Source organism: Ascaphus truei, chromosome 9 (genome assembly GCF_040206685.1).
Source record: "Ascaphus truei isolate aAscTru1 chromosome 9, aAscTru1.hap1, whole genome shotgun sequence".
Lineage (NCBI taxonomy): Eukaryota > Metazoa > Chordata > Amphibia > Anura > Ascaphidae > Ascaphus > Ascaphus truei.
Window position 1 is genome coordinate 64,194,528 of NC_134491.1, and position 20,050 is coordinate 64,214,577.

The 20,050-nt window shown below is 43.6% G+C and overlaps 1 protein-coding gene across 4 annotated transcripts; it reads left to right on the forward strand.

The window, feature by feature from the left end:
• Positions 1–8,651: 8,651 nt before the first annotated feature.
• C9H1orf162 (chromosome 9 C1orf162 homolog) lies at positions 8,652–19,636 on the forward strand. Of its 4 annotated transcripts, XM_075613136.1 has the most exons (7): positions 8,652–8,840; positions 12,128–12,172; positions 12,400–12,493; positions 14,688–14,760; positions 15,684–15,781; positions 18,620–18,687; positions 19,463–19,636. In XM_075613136.1, the coding sequence occupies exons 3-7, from the start codon at positions 12,463–12,465 to the stop codon at positions 19,577–19,579; spliced, it is 387 nt and encodes a 128-aa protein (XP_075469251.1). In that variant the 5' UTR covers positions 8,652–8,840; positions 12,128–12,172; positions 12,400–12,462; the 3' UTR covers positions 19,580–19,636. The 4 variants fall into 4 exon arrangements, 3 of the variants coding, with proteins under 3 accessions (XP_075469251.1, XP_075469253.1, XP_075469252.1); XR_012803736.1 differs by lacking the exon at positions 15,684–15,781; XM_075613138.1 differs by lacking the exon at positions 12,400–12,493.
• The last annotated feature ends 414 nt before the right edge of the window (positions 19,637–20,050 follow it).

Consider the following 20,050-nt stretch of genomic DNA (forward strand, 5'->3'; position numbering starts at 1 on the left):
TTGGGGCTCCAGGTAGTTCCCTCTGAACCCAGCAAGAGTTCAGACAATCCCTCCTCTGTAGTTACAACTTTATGGATAGGACATCCCTGCTTCAGCACAGTCTCGCGTCCTTCATTCTTCCTTCTGGGATTCAAATCCAGGCAGTCCCAACAGACACAGCGACCACTGTCCAGTGGGTCTAAGGAACTGTGCCAGCCTCTTCTATGGCTGGGTAGCACTTCTATCTCCCCCTTGGTCTCTGGGGAAAATCAGTCTCTCTCACTCAGCATGGCAGCTCCCTGTGTCTCCCCGGATTTGCTCAACAAACTAATTTATTGACAATAGACTTGACGATTCGGCCACAAAAGCCTTTCTCAAAAGCAGAAATGGCATAATGTGCACAACAGTGAACTCAACCCTCTTATAACCTCAAAACCAGGTGTCATGATGATGCGGTCTGTATCCCCTTCTAATATCATTACTGTACGGTACTTACAATTGTTTAATATATATATATATATTTTTATATATAATTTTCATAATTTGCAGTGGGTGTAATAGGGTTAATCACTATAATGCATCATCCATCTGCTATATGTGGCAGCACTCCGCAGGACTCTATTTACATTGTGTACTCCATTCCTCTTACTCTGTTTACAGTCATTGATTGCCTAGACAGCAGAACAAAAAGGATATGGCATTGGGAGACAGACATCATGACGTCACTCCGCCAGAACGTCGCCAATCAGGACGCAGGACAGGCTACTCTGCCAATCTGCATATGGAGTAAGGAGACCGGGATCCGGACGCGATGACGTCATGACGCTGACGTGATCACATGAAGAGGAGGTTCCCTTCTGGCACCACTCCATTTTACCAAGAGGAGCTTTGGTGCAGGAACACTGGTGAGAACACAGAAGAGGATTCCTATTAGAGGACACATCAACACATGATGTCAATAAGGAAGGAGATTTTGAACAGAGCGACGGCGCTGGATGATGAGGGACTTTATTGGACTAATTGGACAATTCATGACACCCGGTTTTGGGGTTATAAGAGGGTTGAGTTCACTGTTGTGCACATTATGCCAATTCTGCTTTTGAGAAAGGCTTGTGTGGCCGAAACGTCAAGTCTATTGGCAATAAATTAGTTTGTTGAGCCCTGATTTTCTTCATTTCGTTAACCCTGGATTGACACAGAGAATCCTGAACCAGGAGCACTGGTAGCTGTATCCCCTTTTGATTTTTTTTTTAGTGTGCAACATTTATTTATTTTTCAGCTCCCTGGGTCTGCCTTAAAACACTTCATTGTTCATTCAGAGCAGGCTGATTAGCTGCACCTGAGGGTAGCTTATCCAGGGGAAATTAACTCCATGTACGCTGGAAAGTCCCCTAGCTGCCCTATTCCAACATCTAGAGACAGTGATTGCATCACAATATATAAATACACACACACACACACACACACTGGATTGCTGCTTTAACAGTCCAAGGTAATTCTAACCTTATCGGGTAATCATTGTTCTCCTTTGTCTTTATTGAAGAGAAGGCAGCATAATTGGGTTAAACAAGGCAGCAAAAGACAAATAGCAAGGATTAACAAACAAGAGTTTACACATGTATTTCAAGTGTGCAGGTAACGTTCATAAAAACCTTCCAGTGCCTCGGGTTACTTATGGATACATTAACCCAGGGGGGCGGGAGAATTTGCTGGGGAGGCGCGGGCTGTTACAGAGGCCTCGCGCTCTACCCCGCAGGCATTTAATTTAATGTCGGGGGAGGCGTGAGGCCTCTGTAACCTCGCATACCTACTGGCAGGCGCGTGTTCGGCGACGAGTTGCCATGGTAACGCGGTGTCAAATGACGCCGCAGGGTCATGTGGCGTCACGCGTCGCCATGGCAACGCGCATCAAATGACGCGGTGGGGTCACGTGACGTGACCTGCAACGTCATTTGAAGCCGTGCCTTCGGGGGAGGGGAGCGCGAACGCTGGGGCTCCCAGGAAAGGGGCCGCAGCTGAAAACGTTTGCGCAGCGCTGCATTAACCCTATCACTGCCAGAGAGGACAGCACTGTTTTTCTCTGCTGGCAGCAAAGGAGTTAATGAAATGATCCTCCGCTATTTCTGCATTCAGTTCTAAGGAAGAGAGACGGGGAAGTTAACAAAATTCTGTTTCCATTTTTCTGCTGTTCCCCAAAAAAACTTATGCGATTTTTTTTGATATGTCTTAGCAGTGTATTTAACTTCTCAATGAAATCGAATCTGCTTTTTTAAAAATGTTGTCCGAAATACGCTTTTTTTCAAACTTGAATTGCTTTTTTGATGGGAAAGCGGGGGGTGGGGGGAGAATCATATTGTTTTTCATATGTCATATACATAAACCATATACACATCACCAAAATCCAACTCAATTGCAAAATCGTATATCTTATACATAAATCATATAAAGACCTTCACAAAACTTGAGGCCCCAAATTAACTCTGTTTCCAGATACCAGGTTGTATGTTCAAACGCCTTCCTCACGGCCTCTTCATCTCTTTGTGGTAACAATTCAATAAAAGGAAAGGGTCCCACTTGTGGAAAAGCTTTTCCTGTATTTTGTTCTGTATTGTTTTGCATGCACGATCGGCACTTGCTGTTCGCTTATGCGCGATCGAAGCTTGCCGATCACGCATGCGCAGTCAGCAGCAGAGAATCGGGACGTCTGGTCAGCCGGTGACATTTTAATTTGCGTTTCTCTCCATGTTTCCGAGACTGAGACTACCCTTGCGCACCCTTTCTAGTCCTTTCAATATGATGTCTATATTCCCAATTTCTATGAAATCTTTGTTCCATTTATTGCAGACTACCCTTAAAAGCAGAAAATCGTGTGAAATGTTTTGGTTTTAAATATATCAGTTTTGTAGTATTGGATAATAGCGACTGTATTTTTTTTTTTTTATTCAATTCCTAATGCCAATTTGAATGAGTTTAAGAGGCAATTGAAGCGAGGTTTTTTATTTTTTATTTTTAGTATTAAATATAGGATTGAAGCAGGGTGTCTCCGGAGCTAAAACCCATTAATTTCAGCTCCAGGGACCGCCTGCTTCCGGAAGTACTTCCCTCTGTATTTGGTGCTGGTAGCCTTCCAGGATTCACTATATGGCTACTTTTCCAAGCTCCCAGTGACTTAATCCGGTGCGGCTTCCTATTGGCCCATGTGACTGGGGGATTTAAACTACAGAGAGATACCGCACCGCCTTTGAAGGTAAGTATCTTTGGATGCAGGGGTTAGCTCTGGAGACACCCTTTTTTGTATTTAAAATAATAAAATAAACTTTTTGTATTGCTCCTTTAACCCATCTCCCAAACAGTGCAAGATCTTTGCAACACTTTCCTGTTTGGGATAATTTGTTACAAATGTTCCCAGCTGTTTGAGCTATAAACTGGAACAATAAATAATTCTGCCTTAGTAATATTAGAGTGCATTGTAGCTGCTGAGTTACACTGACTGAAGGAGCCATTATGTTAGGCACACAATCAGGATTTTTACACATTTAGAACAGAAGCACCAAACGATTCCCAGCTTAGGTAAGAATGTAGAATTATACATAATCACATGCAATACATATACAAATAATAATAATTTTTTTTAAAAAGTTGAAAAGTAGTTTTGCTGCTTTAAGGTCTTTTTGTAATCTTTGTTTCTAAATAGATTATATAGTTCTGATATTGAGTATCTTCGCTCTCTAGCTTGCCCATAGAAATTGTCAAAAGCGTTGTTTTTCACTGTAACAGGATGGAGCCCCTGTCACGTTAAGCTGCAGAGGAAATATGTTTTCAGAGCCTGAGAAAGCACTGACGAAGTTAAAGACAGAGGCCTGTCTTAATTGACCTGCTCAGCTAGCTCATAAGAGACTTTAAAAAATCTACAGCTCTCCCTGCAGGGAGATCTCTGATCCAGAGAGACACCCTGAACTGCTGTAGAGAGTACACCTGCACTGGGACCCATCCCTCCTCTTAGCTAGCCAGGAGGAAGCCCTGAAGGTAAACTGACCTCCCATTGCAGTTCTTGTGTACTCAAACTCCTACTTATATGACCTATATTGTCTTCTATTAGGCTTCTAGCCAGGGGTCCCATATTTTGTGGAATTTTTCGGTGGAGTGTTTAAGGAAGGCAGCGAGCCTCTCCTTCAACATCACTTCGTTAATTCTATTTGTTACCATTGACCTGGATGGGTGCAATGGGTTTTTTCAAGTGGCTGCTATCGCACACCTGGCTGCTGTCAGAATATGCGACATCAGGCGCTTAATAGGGTGGCTTATTTCCTCTACTGGTTTGGCCAGCAGGTATACAAGGGGGCACAGGGGGATTTCTAAATCTGTGGTCTCGTTTATAATCTTCTGGATCATCTTCCAGTATTTTTGTATTGCCGGCCAGAACCTCCATATGTGGGCCGTCACCTCCCTGGCCGCATGCCCTCCAGCATTGGTCAGAGGATTCTGGGATGATCTGTTTTAGCCTCTTTGGTGTGAGATACCATGGTACATAATTTTATATGTTTTCTTTTGTGGCCGTACAGATGGAGGTTTTGGCCGCATTATCCCGGATATCTTCTCAGTCTTGTCTGTCGATTTCCAGCCTCAGGTCTCTGGCCCATTTAGTCATAGAACTATGGTCTGTAGTGGACCCTGCCGATTCTAGCCCTATCTCTTAAGGGGAAAAATAAATTCCTTCCCGACTCCAAGAATTTGCAATCGGATTATTCCCTGGATCAGTATAGGTCTGATACTGCAGAGACACTCGTGTCTAATAGACTGATTTCAGAAAAGATGGAATATAAGCATAAAGACATTCATCCCTATACAGCAGCATGATAGGATGAGAAGGAATGGCAGCTAAGTAACCATATCTATGCGCATCCCCAATAATATTCAAATCCTCTAAGAGACAAAAATCTGTATCTTAGTGGAGGTGGCAGACTAAGTCTGAAAGCACCTCTCAAGATGGCGATATTCAGCATAATCGCTGCTCTTATTGGAACAGTAAGAGCAAAAAAAACTCTGGGAAAATACAGCCTCAATGGTATAAAGCTTATCCCAGCCCTGAAATAGTGAAGTTTTAGGGGTCTAAGGGGTCTTGTTGAACGCCATACAACCGTATGAGTCAGCCTCCTAGGGTCTCCGTCTCAGCGCTTGACGTCAGCGTGATGGCGTCATCAGGGTCCGACGTATGTTTCCTGTGTATACTACGCACTTCTTCAGGGAGGAGGAGTCTACACCTGAGCTGCCCAGCCCCGTAATATACTCTAAACAGTGGGTGTGAAAGGTCGGAGGACCAATCAACTCATACATGTGGTATCTGGTATAGCCAAGCGGGTCCAAATCAATGCCAACATCATACCGCTTGCCCGCAATACCAGTATTGTGTTTAAAAGGGGAAACGGCATAATAACTGAGGTGAAGGTCTGCCACGGACTGCCTGTGAGCATATATGTGTGATGGTACTGCACAGTGTGTAGCTGGTTTAACCCCATAGGGGCTACTAACAGATTATAATGTATATTTGTGTATCGGTACAAACTAATACACAAGCGTACATACATATAAATATCGACAAACTATTCGCAGTGAATAGAACTGGTCTAAATATTATAATCTTTGTGGTCTTTAACAGATGCAGCAAAAATAAAGATATTTAACTATTATGGTTGTATGTCTCTGATTAATCCCAAACTGTACTAGAGTATACTGCCATCTATATCTCAGGGTATTAACCCTTTATGACTATCTGTATGTAGCCGTCTCAATCATAGGGTGACGCTCTGTTTTTAAACATTTTATTTTTACACTGTGTGTGTGTATAATATATATATATATATATATTATATATGTATGTATATATATCCCCCGTTCCGTTATGCATTATAAGATTAAGGGGCTTATTCTCATAGCGCTGAACCGTGCGATGTGCACGGAAAGCTCCATTGACTTGAATGGGGCCGTGCAGATCGCACAGTTCAGCACTATCAGGGTTTTTAGAATAAGCCCCTAAAACGTTATTATTTTCTCGACAATGATTGTCCATTTCTGACACTCTGGTGGGTTCTGGCTATAGGCTACCACGTTTGTAGTCTCAGGATATTTAAATCCCTGACTTAATACTAAAGTCGCAACCTATTTTCTTTATACAAAGAGTGCAATTTGGAGATCTGGCGTGACGTCTCTGCCACGTGTAGCCCCCTTTCCCTATGCCTACGCGAGTGACTATGCGTGCTGCTATACCTGTTGCTCACAGGAGGCCTAAGCCTCCGCCACTGGAAGCCTGGTGTGAGCTCTTTCTCCTATAGTGCAGTGCCTCCACCTATGAGGGATCCCAGTGTTGGCGGGATAACCCCCCACGGGAACTAATACAGTAATAAGTAATAAACTCATAGGTATATAACACATGTTTTACTGACACACACATATACAATAACAGTTTCCCAGTACAATACCCACAGTATAGCCCAATACCCCAACGTACTGAGGGTGCAGTGGCACCAATAACCCTGGTGTTCTTCCCAATGTCTGTCCCACTCAATGTATGAGGTAGTGCTACCCCTGTGGACCGTTGGTGCACTTTTATATACCTCCCTGGGCACTCCTGTACTCAGGTACCACTGGCAGATCCATATCAGTCAGGTCCCACGCTGCGGGGCCTCCAACAACAATCCCTCACTCCTTAAGTGTCCTGATCCGCCTCACGAGGTGCGAGCTCCAGCTGGAGGGTCTCACATAATTTCTCTGCTGTGGCCTGCGGCCTGGTCCCAGTGTGGTCGCCGGTCACCGGTGCAATACTATCTGTACACTCTAATGGGAAGCGGTCCTATCTGGGGCCTTCACTACAACACTCAACTGGGGTGACTCAGGGCCTAGCTGGGGCTTGCGGGGCAAGTCTAGGCCTAGTCCAGGGAAGCACTGCTCTCTGGACACTACCTTCTCTGTTGCCCTCCTCCTTCCGACTGGCGCACGTCTCTTTTCTCGCCAAACCTCTATCCCTGCTTCCTGCTCTAGCTCGAGCCCCATTGGATGGGCTAGCCCCATGTGGCATCCTACCCCTAGAGGATCCTGGGACTTGTAGTCCCGCGTGGCTCTTGCGGAGCCACCTAAGATGGCCGCTGCACTCAATGGCTTCTGCGCATGCGCACCGCATTACACTGCCCATGTGCGATCTCAAAATGGCGGCCCCCTGCACTCCGGGTCCGTCGCGGAGCTCAGGCGGCTCCGATCTACCCTGCAGCCTCCCCCGACCGCAATGAAGGTAAGAGGAGGCTCGGCTACACACGCATCCATGTTTTCCTATGTCTAATATACCAATGACCAGTTATAAAACAAAGCTTTAAACATGGCAATTCATAAAATGCCGGGAAAGAAAAGTGAATAATATAATTTTAGATGCAAATAAAAATGTGCTATGAAAATAATAATTTTCAATAGAAAAACCCAACCGTTTCATTGCTGTCACCTCTACATAGCGAGAAATAAATATTTGAAATGCTTCAGCAATGGGAGGAAGTGAAACGCGTTGCACTGCAATACACTACGACTGGAAAAAAAATCAAAAAGTAGGGAAAATAAAAAAATGGACGCCAGGCCCTAGTGACGGAATCCAACGGAGGAAAGCAAGAGACTGACAATTGTTTTTACCTTCTTTGAACAACACCTACTGTACTGTAATGCTTGATATTAAATCTTTAAGAAGGGCCTGCATCACACTGGAAAGCAAAGCATTGCAGACCCTCTGGAAGGAAGGAATCAAACTAAGTTTTTGCACAAAGTACAGCAATGCCCAGCTTCTCGGCGCCCCGCTTTTCGATACCGAGAAGGGGGCCGCCATGTCTGCGCATGCGCAGAACGGGCCAGTCCGAGGTCACGCATGCGCAGAACGGGCCGGTCCGAGGTCGCGCATGCGCAGAATGAGGGGTATTCCGAGGTTGCGCATGCGTAGAAGGGCGAATTGCCGGGCTGCTCATGCACATACACCGAAAATCTGCGGTTCCGCTTTCCGGTGAGTTTCACTTAGCGGCGGGCCCTTAGAATGGAACCCGCCACATGCCCGGGGCCCTCCTGTAGTCTTTGACCTTGCCTAACCTTGGAATTCACATTGCTTACAGCACAAATGGAAAATGATGTTTTACTTTGGATCAGTGATGTCATTACGGTCACGTGGTCTGTAACATCCCAGAAAGCAAGTGTTCCCGGGACCCAGTTCGCGGAATCATCAATTGTTAGCGGGAGTCTGATTTTAGGCTCTTGAACGTGCCCATCCATATCATTTTGTTTAATAAATAACCCTCTCACCCACTCTTCTCCAGAAAATGTAACAAAGTGTGTACCCCTAGATTCCCCAGCGGGCTCCAACATGTCACAAGCAGTCGTGTTTAGTTTTATCACTAAACATTACAAGCAGGTAACTGAATTTAAAGAAACGTACAATTTACAAAGCACTGAACAGAGCTGACTTTTTTTTTTTTTTTTTAACGAAAAGATGACAATAACAAAAGTGTACAAACTGCATGTTTAACTAGAGAAGTGCTGGAGCGGCGTGGACCTTAATTAATGACTTCACACCAACAGCAGTTCCAAAAACAACCTTTTGTACGAAAGCCCGGCTGGAGATCGAGGAGTTAATATTGCAACTAGGTGGGAAATTGTAGAACTAGAACAGGCGGGGATTTGAAAGAAGAAGTGGTAAGAAGAAAAAACCCGCTTTTGTGCGAGTTCCAGAAAGCCACGCTGGCTGTAAGTGCCAGAAACTCTGCAGTATTCACCTCTACTCCAAGACGTAGGAAAAGCCTATTGGATTTACCTCTCTGAACGGATTCCTGCCCCAGAAGGTGGTAAGTATATGCTAATTAATACAAATGACCGGGATAATTGGGTATATGGCCTGAATCAGGTGAAATTAATATTTAAACGACGTGTGGTGAAAATAGTAATTAATAGCGGCAGCCTAAGTAGGTCCTCTGAGTAGGTCCTCTGATTGATCCGATTGGCGAAGCATGAAGAGAAACAAGTGACTTGCCAGGCCCCCTAACAAAATGAACGTGTCAATATGCTATCAATCTAGTATAAAGGATATATGTCCAATATCAAGATAAGGCCCAATGAAAATGCTAAATGACTATCGCAAGTAGAAAGAGCGCACTTGAAACTCTACAACCACACTGAGACGCAGGATCGGATAGGGACTTGCACCATCAGGCGATACAGCAGCACGTGCCACCCATCTGGCCCGGCGGGTTCACATGGACTTCAGGGATTCCCCTGTCCTCAGCATTACCAGCACCTACTGCATATATTTTTCTACTCTCTAGTGAGTAGGATTCCAATTTCGCCTCAGATGACCTGCAATTTATTATTAACTGATATTTTATTATTTTTTAATTTTATTAAATGGTGATATACTTTATCTGTTTGTTTATCTCCTATTTCCCTTATTTGTCCATTCCTCCCCCACCACCCCACATACACACCCACTTTCCACCCTTCCATTCCATCACCCTACCACCTTACATGGTATTACACTATGTATTTTTATTTTATGTCATCCTTATTTACATTGTCTGATGTCCACCTGACTGCCAGCTGGAGAGCCACCGTCACATCCAATATCCATACCAGGACATTTATATCATCTTACAGTTTGAGTGTTTTCTTTCTACTTGTGACAGTCATTTAGCATTTTCATTGGACTTTATCTTGATATTGGACATGTATCCTTTATTGACACATTGACCTTACCAACACAAATATAACAAACTTGGTAATATGCAAGTCTTTACCTTCGGGCCCCTGGCTGGGATAGGGGGAGAGAGGGTGCTGGGTGCTCTGTAGAGTAGTCCAGGCTGAGTACCTCCATGGATCACCAATAGCCTGAGACTTCAGTCAAGCGGGCTTTAAAGGCCTAATGAGGCCGGTGAGGTGATCAATTAAGGCATCCTGCTTTAGAATTAACCTGTTTAGTGCTGTATTAGGTTATGCAAGCAGGTTTCCCTGTCTCACTACCTAACAGGGGATCCACCCTGTTACAGAACCCTATAATTATATTGTGAAATTCTGCAGAACCCCAACCCTCTGTAATAGGACTTTGTAAGGAACCCCAACTCTCTCTAATAGCGTGTCTGAGATCAGATGCATTTTAAGGAACCCCAACCCTCTCTAATAGCACGTCTGAGATTGGATGCATTGTAAGTAACCCCAACGCTCTCTAATAGGGCGTCTGGGATCAGATGCATTGTAAGGAACCCCAACCCTGTCTAATAGCGCATCTGAGATCGCTTCAGTACTACTATGTGTTCCTAGATCCATACTGTGTTTGTGTGTGTATATATATATATATTCTGCACCATAGGTCGTGACAAGCTTCAGTACTATGTGTTCCCACATCCATATATATATATATAATATATATATTCTGCACCCAAGGCAGCGATAAGCTTCTTCAGTACTATGAGTCAGAAAACCTATCATCAAATATCGCCTCATCTGATTAACTACAACCGCAAAAGTGGATGTAATCCGATGTCCAGTTTCACAATGGATAGCCTCAATTTTCATGAGCATCTCGAAATTCCCTTGTTTGAGTGTTGGTAATCGCCGAAGAAAAACGGTGCGCAAATCTCATCAGGACATAGAAGAAAGAAATGAAGACACCAAATAGTGCAATATTGTCAATCACAACAATGTGGTCAATGTTGAAAGCTCTATATAGTTTGCACTCACGTGTACAACGTGATAGTAGGGCATTGTAGTTGTTAGAAGTTACCAACTTTATTTATCCAGATACATGCTCCAGATCAACACCGATATTGTTCAACAAGAAAGGAAGGGAAATCCACATACAAAGGAGAAAAAGCAAAATAGTATAATATTGCTTTTAATATTAAAAACACAAAATGCTCCATGGCCGTCACAGCATACACTGGACTGATTGGTGACGTCTTCCATTCTGAATGCCAGATATTTGCATATCCTAGTGCTCAAGACATTCAGTGTAATGGCATTTAAGGCTTTAACACAGCCATCCAATGGGCAATCTGCATCCATCTACATACACCTGACAACAAAGCATGCCAAAGTCAATGTATTTCTCCCTATGGGTCACGGACTTAGTACAGTTAGATACAGGGACAATAACAATCTTATATATCTTGTTAACAATTTATCAAAAATGATAATAACACATTGCCATTTCAGCCTAAAATAAAATAAATTCTTATATCCCACTTGCTTCTGTCTGTGTGCATGTCTATCAAAGGATATATCCTCCCAAGGTGATTAATTACATAAACACTGAAAGAACAATATTGGCAGAAAAATACATCCTAATCTAGCCCATTGGATGGCTGTGTTAAAGCCTTAATTGCCATTACACTGAATGTCTTGGGTGCTAGGATATGCAAATATACGACATGACGCGTGACGTCGGACGTGATGACGTCACACGTAACGAGTCGCAATTAAGATTGAATGCGGCGCGTTATTTAAGGAAGGGCAACACTGCATGATGTTAGATTAGCCCCTGAGGAAGACTATTAAGTAGAAAAGCTCGTTGGGTGAGTCGTGGATTACAGAGTGGAACTTTGTTGGCGACATTCAGAGTGGAAGACATCACCAATCAGCCCAGTGTATGCTGTGACGGCCGCGGAGCAGATGCTGTTGCTGTGTATCTGGATAAATAAAGTTGGTAACTTCTAACAACCACAACGCCCTAATATCACCATTGTATATGTGAGTGCAAACTTTATAGAGCTTTCAACATTGACCACATTGTTGTAATTGACAATATTGCACTATTTGGTGTCTTCATTTCTTTCTTCTATGTCCTAATGAAATTTGCGCACCGGTTTTCTTCGTCGATTGCTGGTTGGATTTGGTCTGAGTCCTGTGTCGGGAGCTGCACTTTCTAAGGACAGTATACTGTTTATTGCTATTTTTGTTTAAAGTGGTGTTATTTGCGCTTGATTTTTATATCACTATTGAGTGTTGGTAACCCTTAATATAACATTTGCCGAGCAATGTTTTGCAGGTAAACGTCACTGTGATGCTTGTGCTCAAACAGCGATGGTGTTTATTAAAGTCTGTAAAAGGTTCTTTATACTGTATTTGTCTTTGTTTTTTTTAGACTCTGTAATAGAAACCATGGGACGTCCTAGCTCGAAACCTTTACGTAAGTATGGAGCAATAGACACGTTATGCGGAAGACCTCCAACCACAGGAAAACCCTTACCTAAATTAAAACAAAACAGCCTATTTTGCAATTTAATTTGCAACCTGTTTTGCATTCCATTTTTTCACTTGAAGAGATCTCTTCTTGTCCTTTCCAACGTTGTTTTAAAGCTATATAAGCGTTTGAAATATTTAGTGTCCAGGAGTTAAATATGAATCTCTCCCCAGTGCAGCCTAAGGCTGGGGCCATAGAGGGTTGAGCCGAGCCGCGCTGACGCTGAGGCGCGCCTGATGAAATCTGCGCGATTTCATGCCCATGCAGGTGAGCCAGCGGGCGCGATCGGAGGCGGGGGGAGACTGAGGGAGGTGGGGCAGTGACATTGCTGGGCCAATCGCCCACGACGCACTGACGTCGACGTCACGGCGCCGTAACATTGACGCAGCTCCGCGCTGATTGGCTGTTTTCAGCCGTCAGCGCGCTGAAAAACAGCTTGGCTGTTGGCTGAAAAATCCAGCGCCTCAGCACGCCTGCGGACGCTCGCGTGAGCCCCCTCTCAAGGCATCCTCATTGAGGATGCAGGGGCTCAGCGCGTAGCGTCCGCATGGCTCAGCGCGGCCTGTCCGTCTATGAACTCGGCCTAAAGTTTACCATGGTAACATCAGCCGCTAGGTGAGAGGTGGCCAACACCAGTCCTCAAGTGCCACCAACAGGTCAGGTTTTAAAGATATCCCTGCTTCAGCACAGATGGCTCAACTGAGGACTGCGCCACTGTGCTAGAGATTACGAACATTCTGATTTTAAAAAGAAATGAACAGCAGGCTATGCTCAGGGTGCAAGATAATAATAATAATGGTTTTTTCTTGTACAGCAATGACAGTGTACACGGCACTGTACATAGAATTGTTGTAGGTACAAGTCCCTGCCCTGTAGAGCTTACAATCTATTTCTTTGGTGCCTGGGGCACGGAGATAAAGTGACTTCCCCAAGGTCACAAGGTGCTGAAACCGGGATTTAAATCAGGTCCATTGTTTAAATCAGGTCCATTGTGTCAAAAGATACTATCATTCCTGTATATGAGTTCAACTCATACAGGCTTCTGGGTGGGAGTTGCCGCTTTAAATAAGTCATTTTCTATTTTCTTCGGGGTCACTTTAATCCCATTGTTAGTTGGTAATTATTGTTCTTTCCTATTATGTCTTTAAACCAATTAAGCTATCATTAGCACAAAAGGGGGAAAGCTCTGGATGAGCAATCGTCCTGCATATACAACAGTTTACAGACATATCGTAAAAACTGAATTGGTAAAGATTATACAAACCCTTGTTTCCTTAGTTTATTGGAACCAGAGCTTATTCTTGAGCCCTAGGGACTCCTCAATGGTAGAGAGGTTTTTTTTTATGTATGCAAGTACTTGAAAGGAAAAACAAAGTTGGCTGCAATGACATCTCACGTTCATGTCACAACTTTCTATTGTCCGCCACAGTGAGGCTGACCCAAGTGGCCATATTAATTCTCCCGGACAAGACTTAATATCTCAGAAAACGGAGAGTCCGGGATTCAGGTCTACTTCTTTTAAATAAGTGAAAACATTACTGGAGTCTGCCACCCTTTGTCTCACCGACGGCCACGTGTGGGGGTAAGGTATGGAGGAGGAGGATTCAGGCCCGGCCTCGGTAGTAGGTGTTAGTCTGAGGTAAATTCTGACACAAGACTGACTGCGGGGGGCACAGGATTTACAGAGGCCCCGCGCGCTTCCCGAAGACACTTAAATTAAGTGCCAGGGGAGCTGCAGGGCCTCTGTAAACCTGACTTACCTTGGCTCCAGTGGCTTCTTAGATGCGTTGCCATGGCAACACGGCGTCAAATGACGCCGCGAGGTCATGTGACGTCACATTGCTATGGCAACATGACGTCATGCCACCGGATCTGAGGTAAGCGGGGGTGGGGGGCACGGAGATTGTAAGCTCCACAAAGCAGGGACCTGTGCCTGCAAAATGTCTCTGTAATGCGCTACATAAAACTAGTAGCGCTATACACGAACATGCTATTATTATTATTTGTGCAAGCTTTCGAGATACACTAATCTCTTCTTCCGGCGGTGTTACAATGTATAAAGCAAGAAAGGTTTAACTTAAAAACAGTACATCCTGGAATGTTATCTGTGACTGAAACCTATCCCTCCCCCTTGTGCAGTATGCGATTTATGACGTGAGGTGTTAAATGGTCCCTGAATGTTATTGATGTGAGTGTGTGTGTGTGTGTGTGTGTGTGTGTGTGTGTGTGTATTTTAATTTGAAACTTGTTGGAAGTAATTTAAATCATAAATTAAATAGAAATAGCCGTGTTCATTTACAAAACAGAACTCATTTTAATAAATGTAACTGTTGCAATTAGATTTGTGAAGTTTTTTTAGGGGAGACAATTAAACTGTTAAAAATATGTTTTCCGGCTGACTGCATGGGATTGCACCTTTTGGGGTAAAGGTTTTGTTCTGACGTGCATTGTCATTATGTAGCAACTACGATGCCAACAACAACCATAAGTGTGCCATCCACAACAGACATAAGTGCCCCTTTGGACAGCTGCAGGTACGTATGAACGCAAGACAATGGGAACCACTGAACAATTAAAGCAAACACTCACTGCTTTATTTAATGCTAAGCCAGTAACCCAATATTAACTTGTTCTGATTTAAACCCCCATATCTTACTGCAATAACCTGCAACTCATGAAGGCAATTTACTAATATTTCTTAGTCCAAGACAGATGTGCAGCTACAGAGTAGAACATGTTTTATACATTCCCATTCTTTTAATATGGTTTGAAATGCACAAGGAATTCAGCCAGCTGGACTGTAGATGTACAGTAGCCTACAAGATGGGTTTAACCACCATGCTTCAACATATGAAAAGGGAGCAGAGAGGTCAAGGAAGGATTTGCAACCAAACATAATGTGGTTTAAAGTTCATCTAAGAAGACTCATGTTGGTCATTCAAAACATATCACAACCTGCAATAAATCAAATATATATATACTGTATATATATACACACACACACACACAACTAGGGGGGAGGGGGCAAACGGGACAGCAGGCCCGGACACAGCTTCATAGACTGTGCAGGTTGTGCCGGAGTTTACAAGTGGTACAGTTTTGGTGAGCAGTCGAGGAGTGCAGTGGTCCGGTGGAGGATGGCAGGGGCCTGTTCTGGCAGTTTGATCTAGAACTCAGTTCCAACTTCTGGTGTCTGCCGACATCCTGCCTGGTCCATAGGTCGGGACGGGGGGACTTTTGCGAGACAGAGGGAGGGAGAGAGAAAGAGGGGATGAGGGAGAGAGAGGGGGGGTGCAGTTGGTAGAACTTGCACCACGTGCAAAAATACTTTATATATATATATATATTACACACACACGCACGCATATACACATACATACATACACACATACATGCATTTCATATATAACCCACTTGTAATTTACCATGTAAACTGTACTTTACTTTCTTTTAGCAGATATGAACTCCAAGTCATTCTGGCATTTTTCTCTGGAGGGCTTCTGACTCTTCTCATTTTTATCTTAATTCTCTGTGTTACAAAACTAAAAGCGAAAGGTACGGCGTCCTGCACATTATGCTTCCCAGAGACACTAACAGACTAGGAGCTAGAGCGTCTCGACCATTTGTCCACAAGGGATTTATATATGATCCAATAGAGGAGAAACTGCTGTTTTTTGGTGTTCATGTTCCTTGAGCATCACCGAGGGTAGCAGGTCTCTAACACTCAGGGGGGTGGAAGTCCCATAACTCTGCTAAGAATCTGGAAATAATATACCTAATTACTACTAAATTGTAAATGTAGAATGACAATGTCATCATAAGATAAGGGGTTGTGAACTAAAAAAGCAGAAAATTGCATTGACAAACTTTCATTAATAACATAATGAAATCACATCAGTTACTGTTCATTGGACGACCCTTCCGTTTAGTCTACTGCACCATGAAAACAATAGAAAACAGAGGAGGCTGTCTAAAGGAGGCAGTAAAAAGGAGGCTGCATAAAGGAGGCTGCATAAAGGAGGCTGCATAAAGGAGGCTGCATAAAGGAGGCTGCATAAAGGAGGCTGCATAAAGGAGGCTGCATAAAGGAGGCTGCATAAAGGAGGCTGCATAAAGGAGGCTGCATAAAGGAGGCTGTATAAAGATTGTTTATTTTTTAAAACAAATTGAAAGAGTGCACTGCATAACATTTTTTTAAATTCTCTCCTGAACTCATTAGTGCAGGAGTCGCCAACTCCAGTCCTCAGGGGCCACCAGCAGGTCAGGTATTAGGGATATCCCAGCCTGACACAGGCAACTCAATCAGTGGCTCAATCATTCTGACTGAGCCACTGATTGACCCACCTGTGCTGCAGCAGATATCCCTAAAATCTGACCTGTTGGTAGCCCTTGAGGACTGGCTTGGCCAGCCCTGCTTCAGTGACACTCAGATATAGCAAGACGTACTGTTTTCTGCACCAGGGCAAGACGTGGGAACGCGTCTACCCTGGTGCTGGAGGATTATTGGTGGGGGTCGGAGGGGGGGGGTGTTCTATCAAGAAGCATGGACCCCCCTCCCCCACCGCGTGACCTGTGGCTTTAAGCTTTTTTTAGCCAAGGCCCCGAGACAGTAAGTCTTGATACCTCTGTATATTGGTCTTTATGGTCTTCCAATCAGCACACATTAGTCCTTGGATAGAGTATGCCTCATGTTCGTACACACGAATGCATTAGGAATTGTTTGTGTCTCCTTGCATTTGCCTGTTATGTAAATTAAAAGTTGTCGGACAAATTTGACGCTTTTCGTCTCAACAAAAGAGGTGCATTCTTGCAATTTGTTTTATTAGTTGTTTGGATGGTTGGGAGGGAGTGGGGGATAGAGGAGTAGTGAGAGAGAGTAAGTGGGGAGAGAGAATGAGGGTGAGGAGGGAGGGAGGTGGAGGAAAGAGAGAGATGTGGGGGGGGGGAGAGGATGTAGAGAGGGTGAGGGGAGAGGGAGAGAAAGTTGTGAGGGGGTGACAGGTGGGGGAGAGATAGAGAGATGAGTGGGGAGAATGGTGAGGGGAGGAGGGGGGAAAGAGGGGTGGGAGGAGAGAGGGTAGATGAGAAGAATGCAAGGGGATGGGAGAGAGAGATGGCGGGAGAGAGCCGAAGAGAGGGGGGATGAGGTGAGAGTGCTAGGGGATGGGGGAGAAGGAGGTGGAGGAACGAGGTGAGTGGGAGAGAAAGGGGTGAGCGGGGGGAGGTGAGGGGGGAGAGAGCAGTGAGACAGAAAGAGGTGGGGGGAGAGATGGGGATGAGGGGAGAGAGTGAGAGGGGATGGGAGTGAGAGAATGGGGGAGAGAGCGGGTTTTAGTGACTATGTGAGTCAGGCTGTAGCCTACGTTCTTTTTTCCTTCTGCCCCTCTTATGATGCCGCCCGAATCTTGCTGTCGGATTTAAGAATTGGCCCCCAACTTATTCTGAGTTTGGGCGGCCTACTCTACGTAATCAAATATCTACAGAAGTGAATTTATTGGGGTGCTGGGAGAACTTTTTTTCACCTTATGCTGGCAGTTAAACTAAATAAAAAATATAACATTGTAGCATATTACACACCTATTCATTACTAGCCCTCACAGGAAACTAAACAATAAATATCTGAAATACAGGTCTGATGGTGTCAAGATCTGGGTTTTCTCACCTCTAAAATAGAACATCGCCACTTGGTAACATCTTATTTCTATTAATTCATGCAAAAAGTTTTAAAAAGTTAAAAACACATTCCACATGGGATTCTTTTTGTTTTTTTCTGCATAGAAACATGGATTTTATTTATCAAAGGCTCATGGATGAAAAATTGTGTATAAAAACACACACATATTTACCAAAGTCAAGTCCTATAAAAAGAAATAGTTAATAGGAATTCAGTCCTTTCTGTAGAGCAGCGATGAACCTTTTTGAAACTACAGATCCTTGCGGTTGGTAATAGTGATTTGCAGAACTTAAATATTGTTGGCGTTTACATTTTTCCGGTTCTAAAAATGTATTGTTGGGGTTTTATATACGTTGGAATTTTGTGACTGTTACAATACAATTCTTTGTACACTTACCTCTGAGTGCTGCCTCTCTTTGCTGTTCTGCTGCCCTGCTGGATGGTAATGTACTATATATATACTCGCATCGGGCTCTGCTGCTGACAGTCTGCACATCCGCTCCTGTGTAAGCGGATAACACAGTAGCCACCTGCGCATGTACAAGTGCTCATATACGCACATATTCGTATATATATATATATATATATATATATATATATATATATACATACACATATATACACACACACACAAGCCTTAAAGGCTAACCCCCTCATGCTTTCTACATATATGCTTGTTGTAAGTTATTCTATACATTAAAATATTCCTCATTTTTAAGCCAAAGGTCATCCAAAGGTCAAGACAGGTCCCAGTGAAAGAGCGTCATCTCTAGATGATCATCCCATGGTAAAAATATTTCTTTTCCACCCCGTTCCTCTGCAGGAAGGGCATACTCGCCTTTACATATAGAAACATAGTTTGTATGACAGAAGAGTGTGCATTAAGTTCAGTTTTAGGGATCCTGAATGATTTCTAACTAGAGACAAGCAAACTGTCCAACAGGCAATAATTACAGTGCCAACTCCTTCCGCCATATCTGTAAACCCCGTAACCGAATGTAAAGTCCTGGGTGAAATGCAGAGGCAGTGTTCAGGAATAAATAATTTAAGCAATGTTCCCCACCAGCGTCACTATCAAAGGGATAGTTCAACCTACTGGCTCAGTTTTTTATTTAATGACACATAAGTGCAATCAACTTCCTTAAAAATATTTAATCACCCGTAAAGTACTGTCTTACTTATTTCTATCTTGTGAAAAATAAATATGAAGCTGTTCTTGTTGGGAACACTGAAACTAAGCCTATATGCTACCTATGTCTATTTGTAATTACTTTGTAAACAAAACAACCAAGCTAATATAATAATGTTAATGGCTATACAAACTTCCCCTTCCCCTTTTCTCTCATTCCCCCCTCCTTCTCAGTCTCCCTCCTTCTCTCTCCTCCATCCTCTCTCCCCTACCCTCCCCCCCCCCCCACTTTTCGCTCTCGTTTAGAATAGTTTACCTGTTCTAAACCTCAATCTCTTAAAGGAACACCTGCCACTTATGTTATATGTCTATTGTAAATCCGGTACAGACAGAAATATGTTCAGTTCAGGCTCCCCTTCTCACTTTCTTACAGGTCTCCGCAGAAGAAAGCATTACGTACGCCAGCTTGGCCTTTGATAGAGACTCGTCTGAGAGGAGGATTTGCCCAACCTGTCACACTCACGCCACAGTCTATATGAAGCCAATTTGATTCCTGCAGTAACCAGCCTGACGCCTTAGATGAATGTAGATAATGTACGATAAGATAGATGTGTTGAAAATGACTTTACACAACATGAAATCAACTTTTCTATAAAAGAATGAAAAAACAATGTCTCTAATTCCCATCTGTTTGTCATTTAAAAAAAGCAGCAGAAAAAGCCCAGTTAAAATGGTTTGGCCTCCCAGGGGTGGCAGGAGGCATTACCCTCTTGGTTACCTTAGCAGTATTGCATGGCAATGCTGTACTACTCATTTAGGTGACCAAAGGGCGTAGGTAGTTTATTTTTTATATTGACCCATTTGTCGCCCTTTTTGGTCAGCTAGTCATGGAAACCCATGACTAGTTGACCCATAGGCTATGAAGGGGTTAATATGAGCTGTAATGTATTTTAATTACCATTTTATCATCTATTTTAGTTTTTTTTTTTTTAGCTTATCTTGCTTATGTATATAATGGCCA

Excerpts from the sequence above, each read along its gene's own strand:
- C9H1orf162 (XM_075613136.1), top strand. The coding sequence starts at position 12,463 with ATGAAATCTGCGCGATTTCATGCCCATGCAG. Across the intron at positions 14,761-15,683 it reads GCCCCTTTGGACAGCTGCAG|ATATGAACTCCAAGTCATTC; the intron begins GTACGTATGAAC and ends TTCTTTTAGCAG. Across the intron at positions 15,782-18,619 it reads TACAAAACTAAAAGCGAAAG|CCAAAGGTCATCCAAAGGTC; the intron begins GTACGGCGTCCT and ends CTCATTTTTAAG.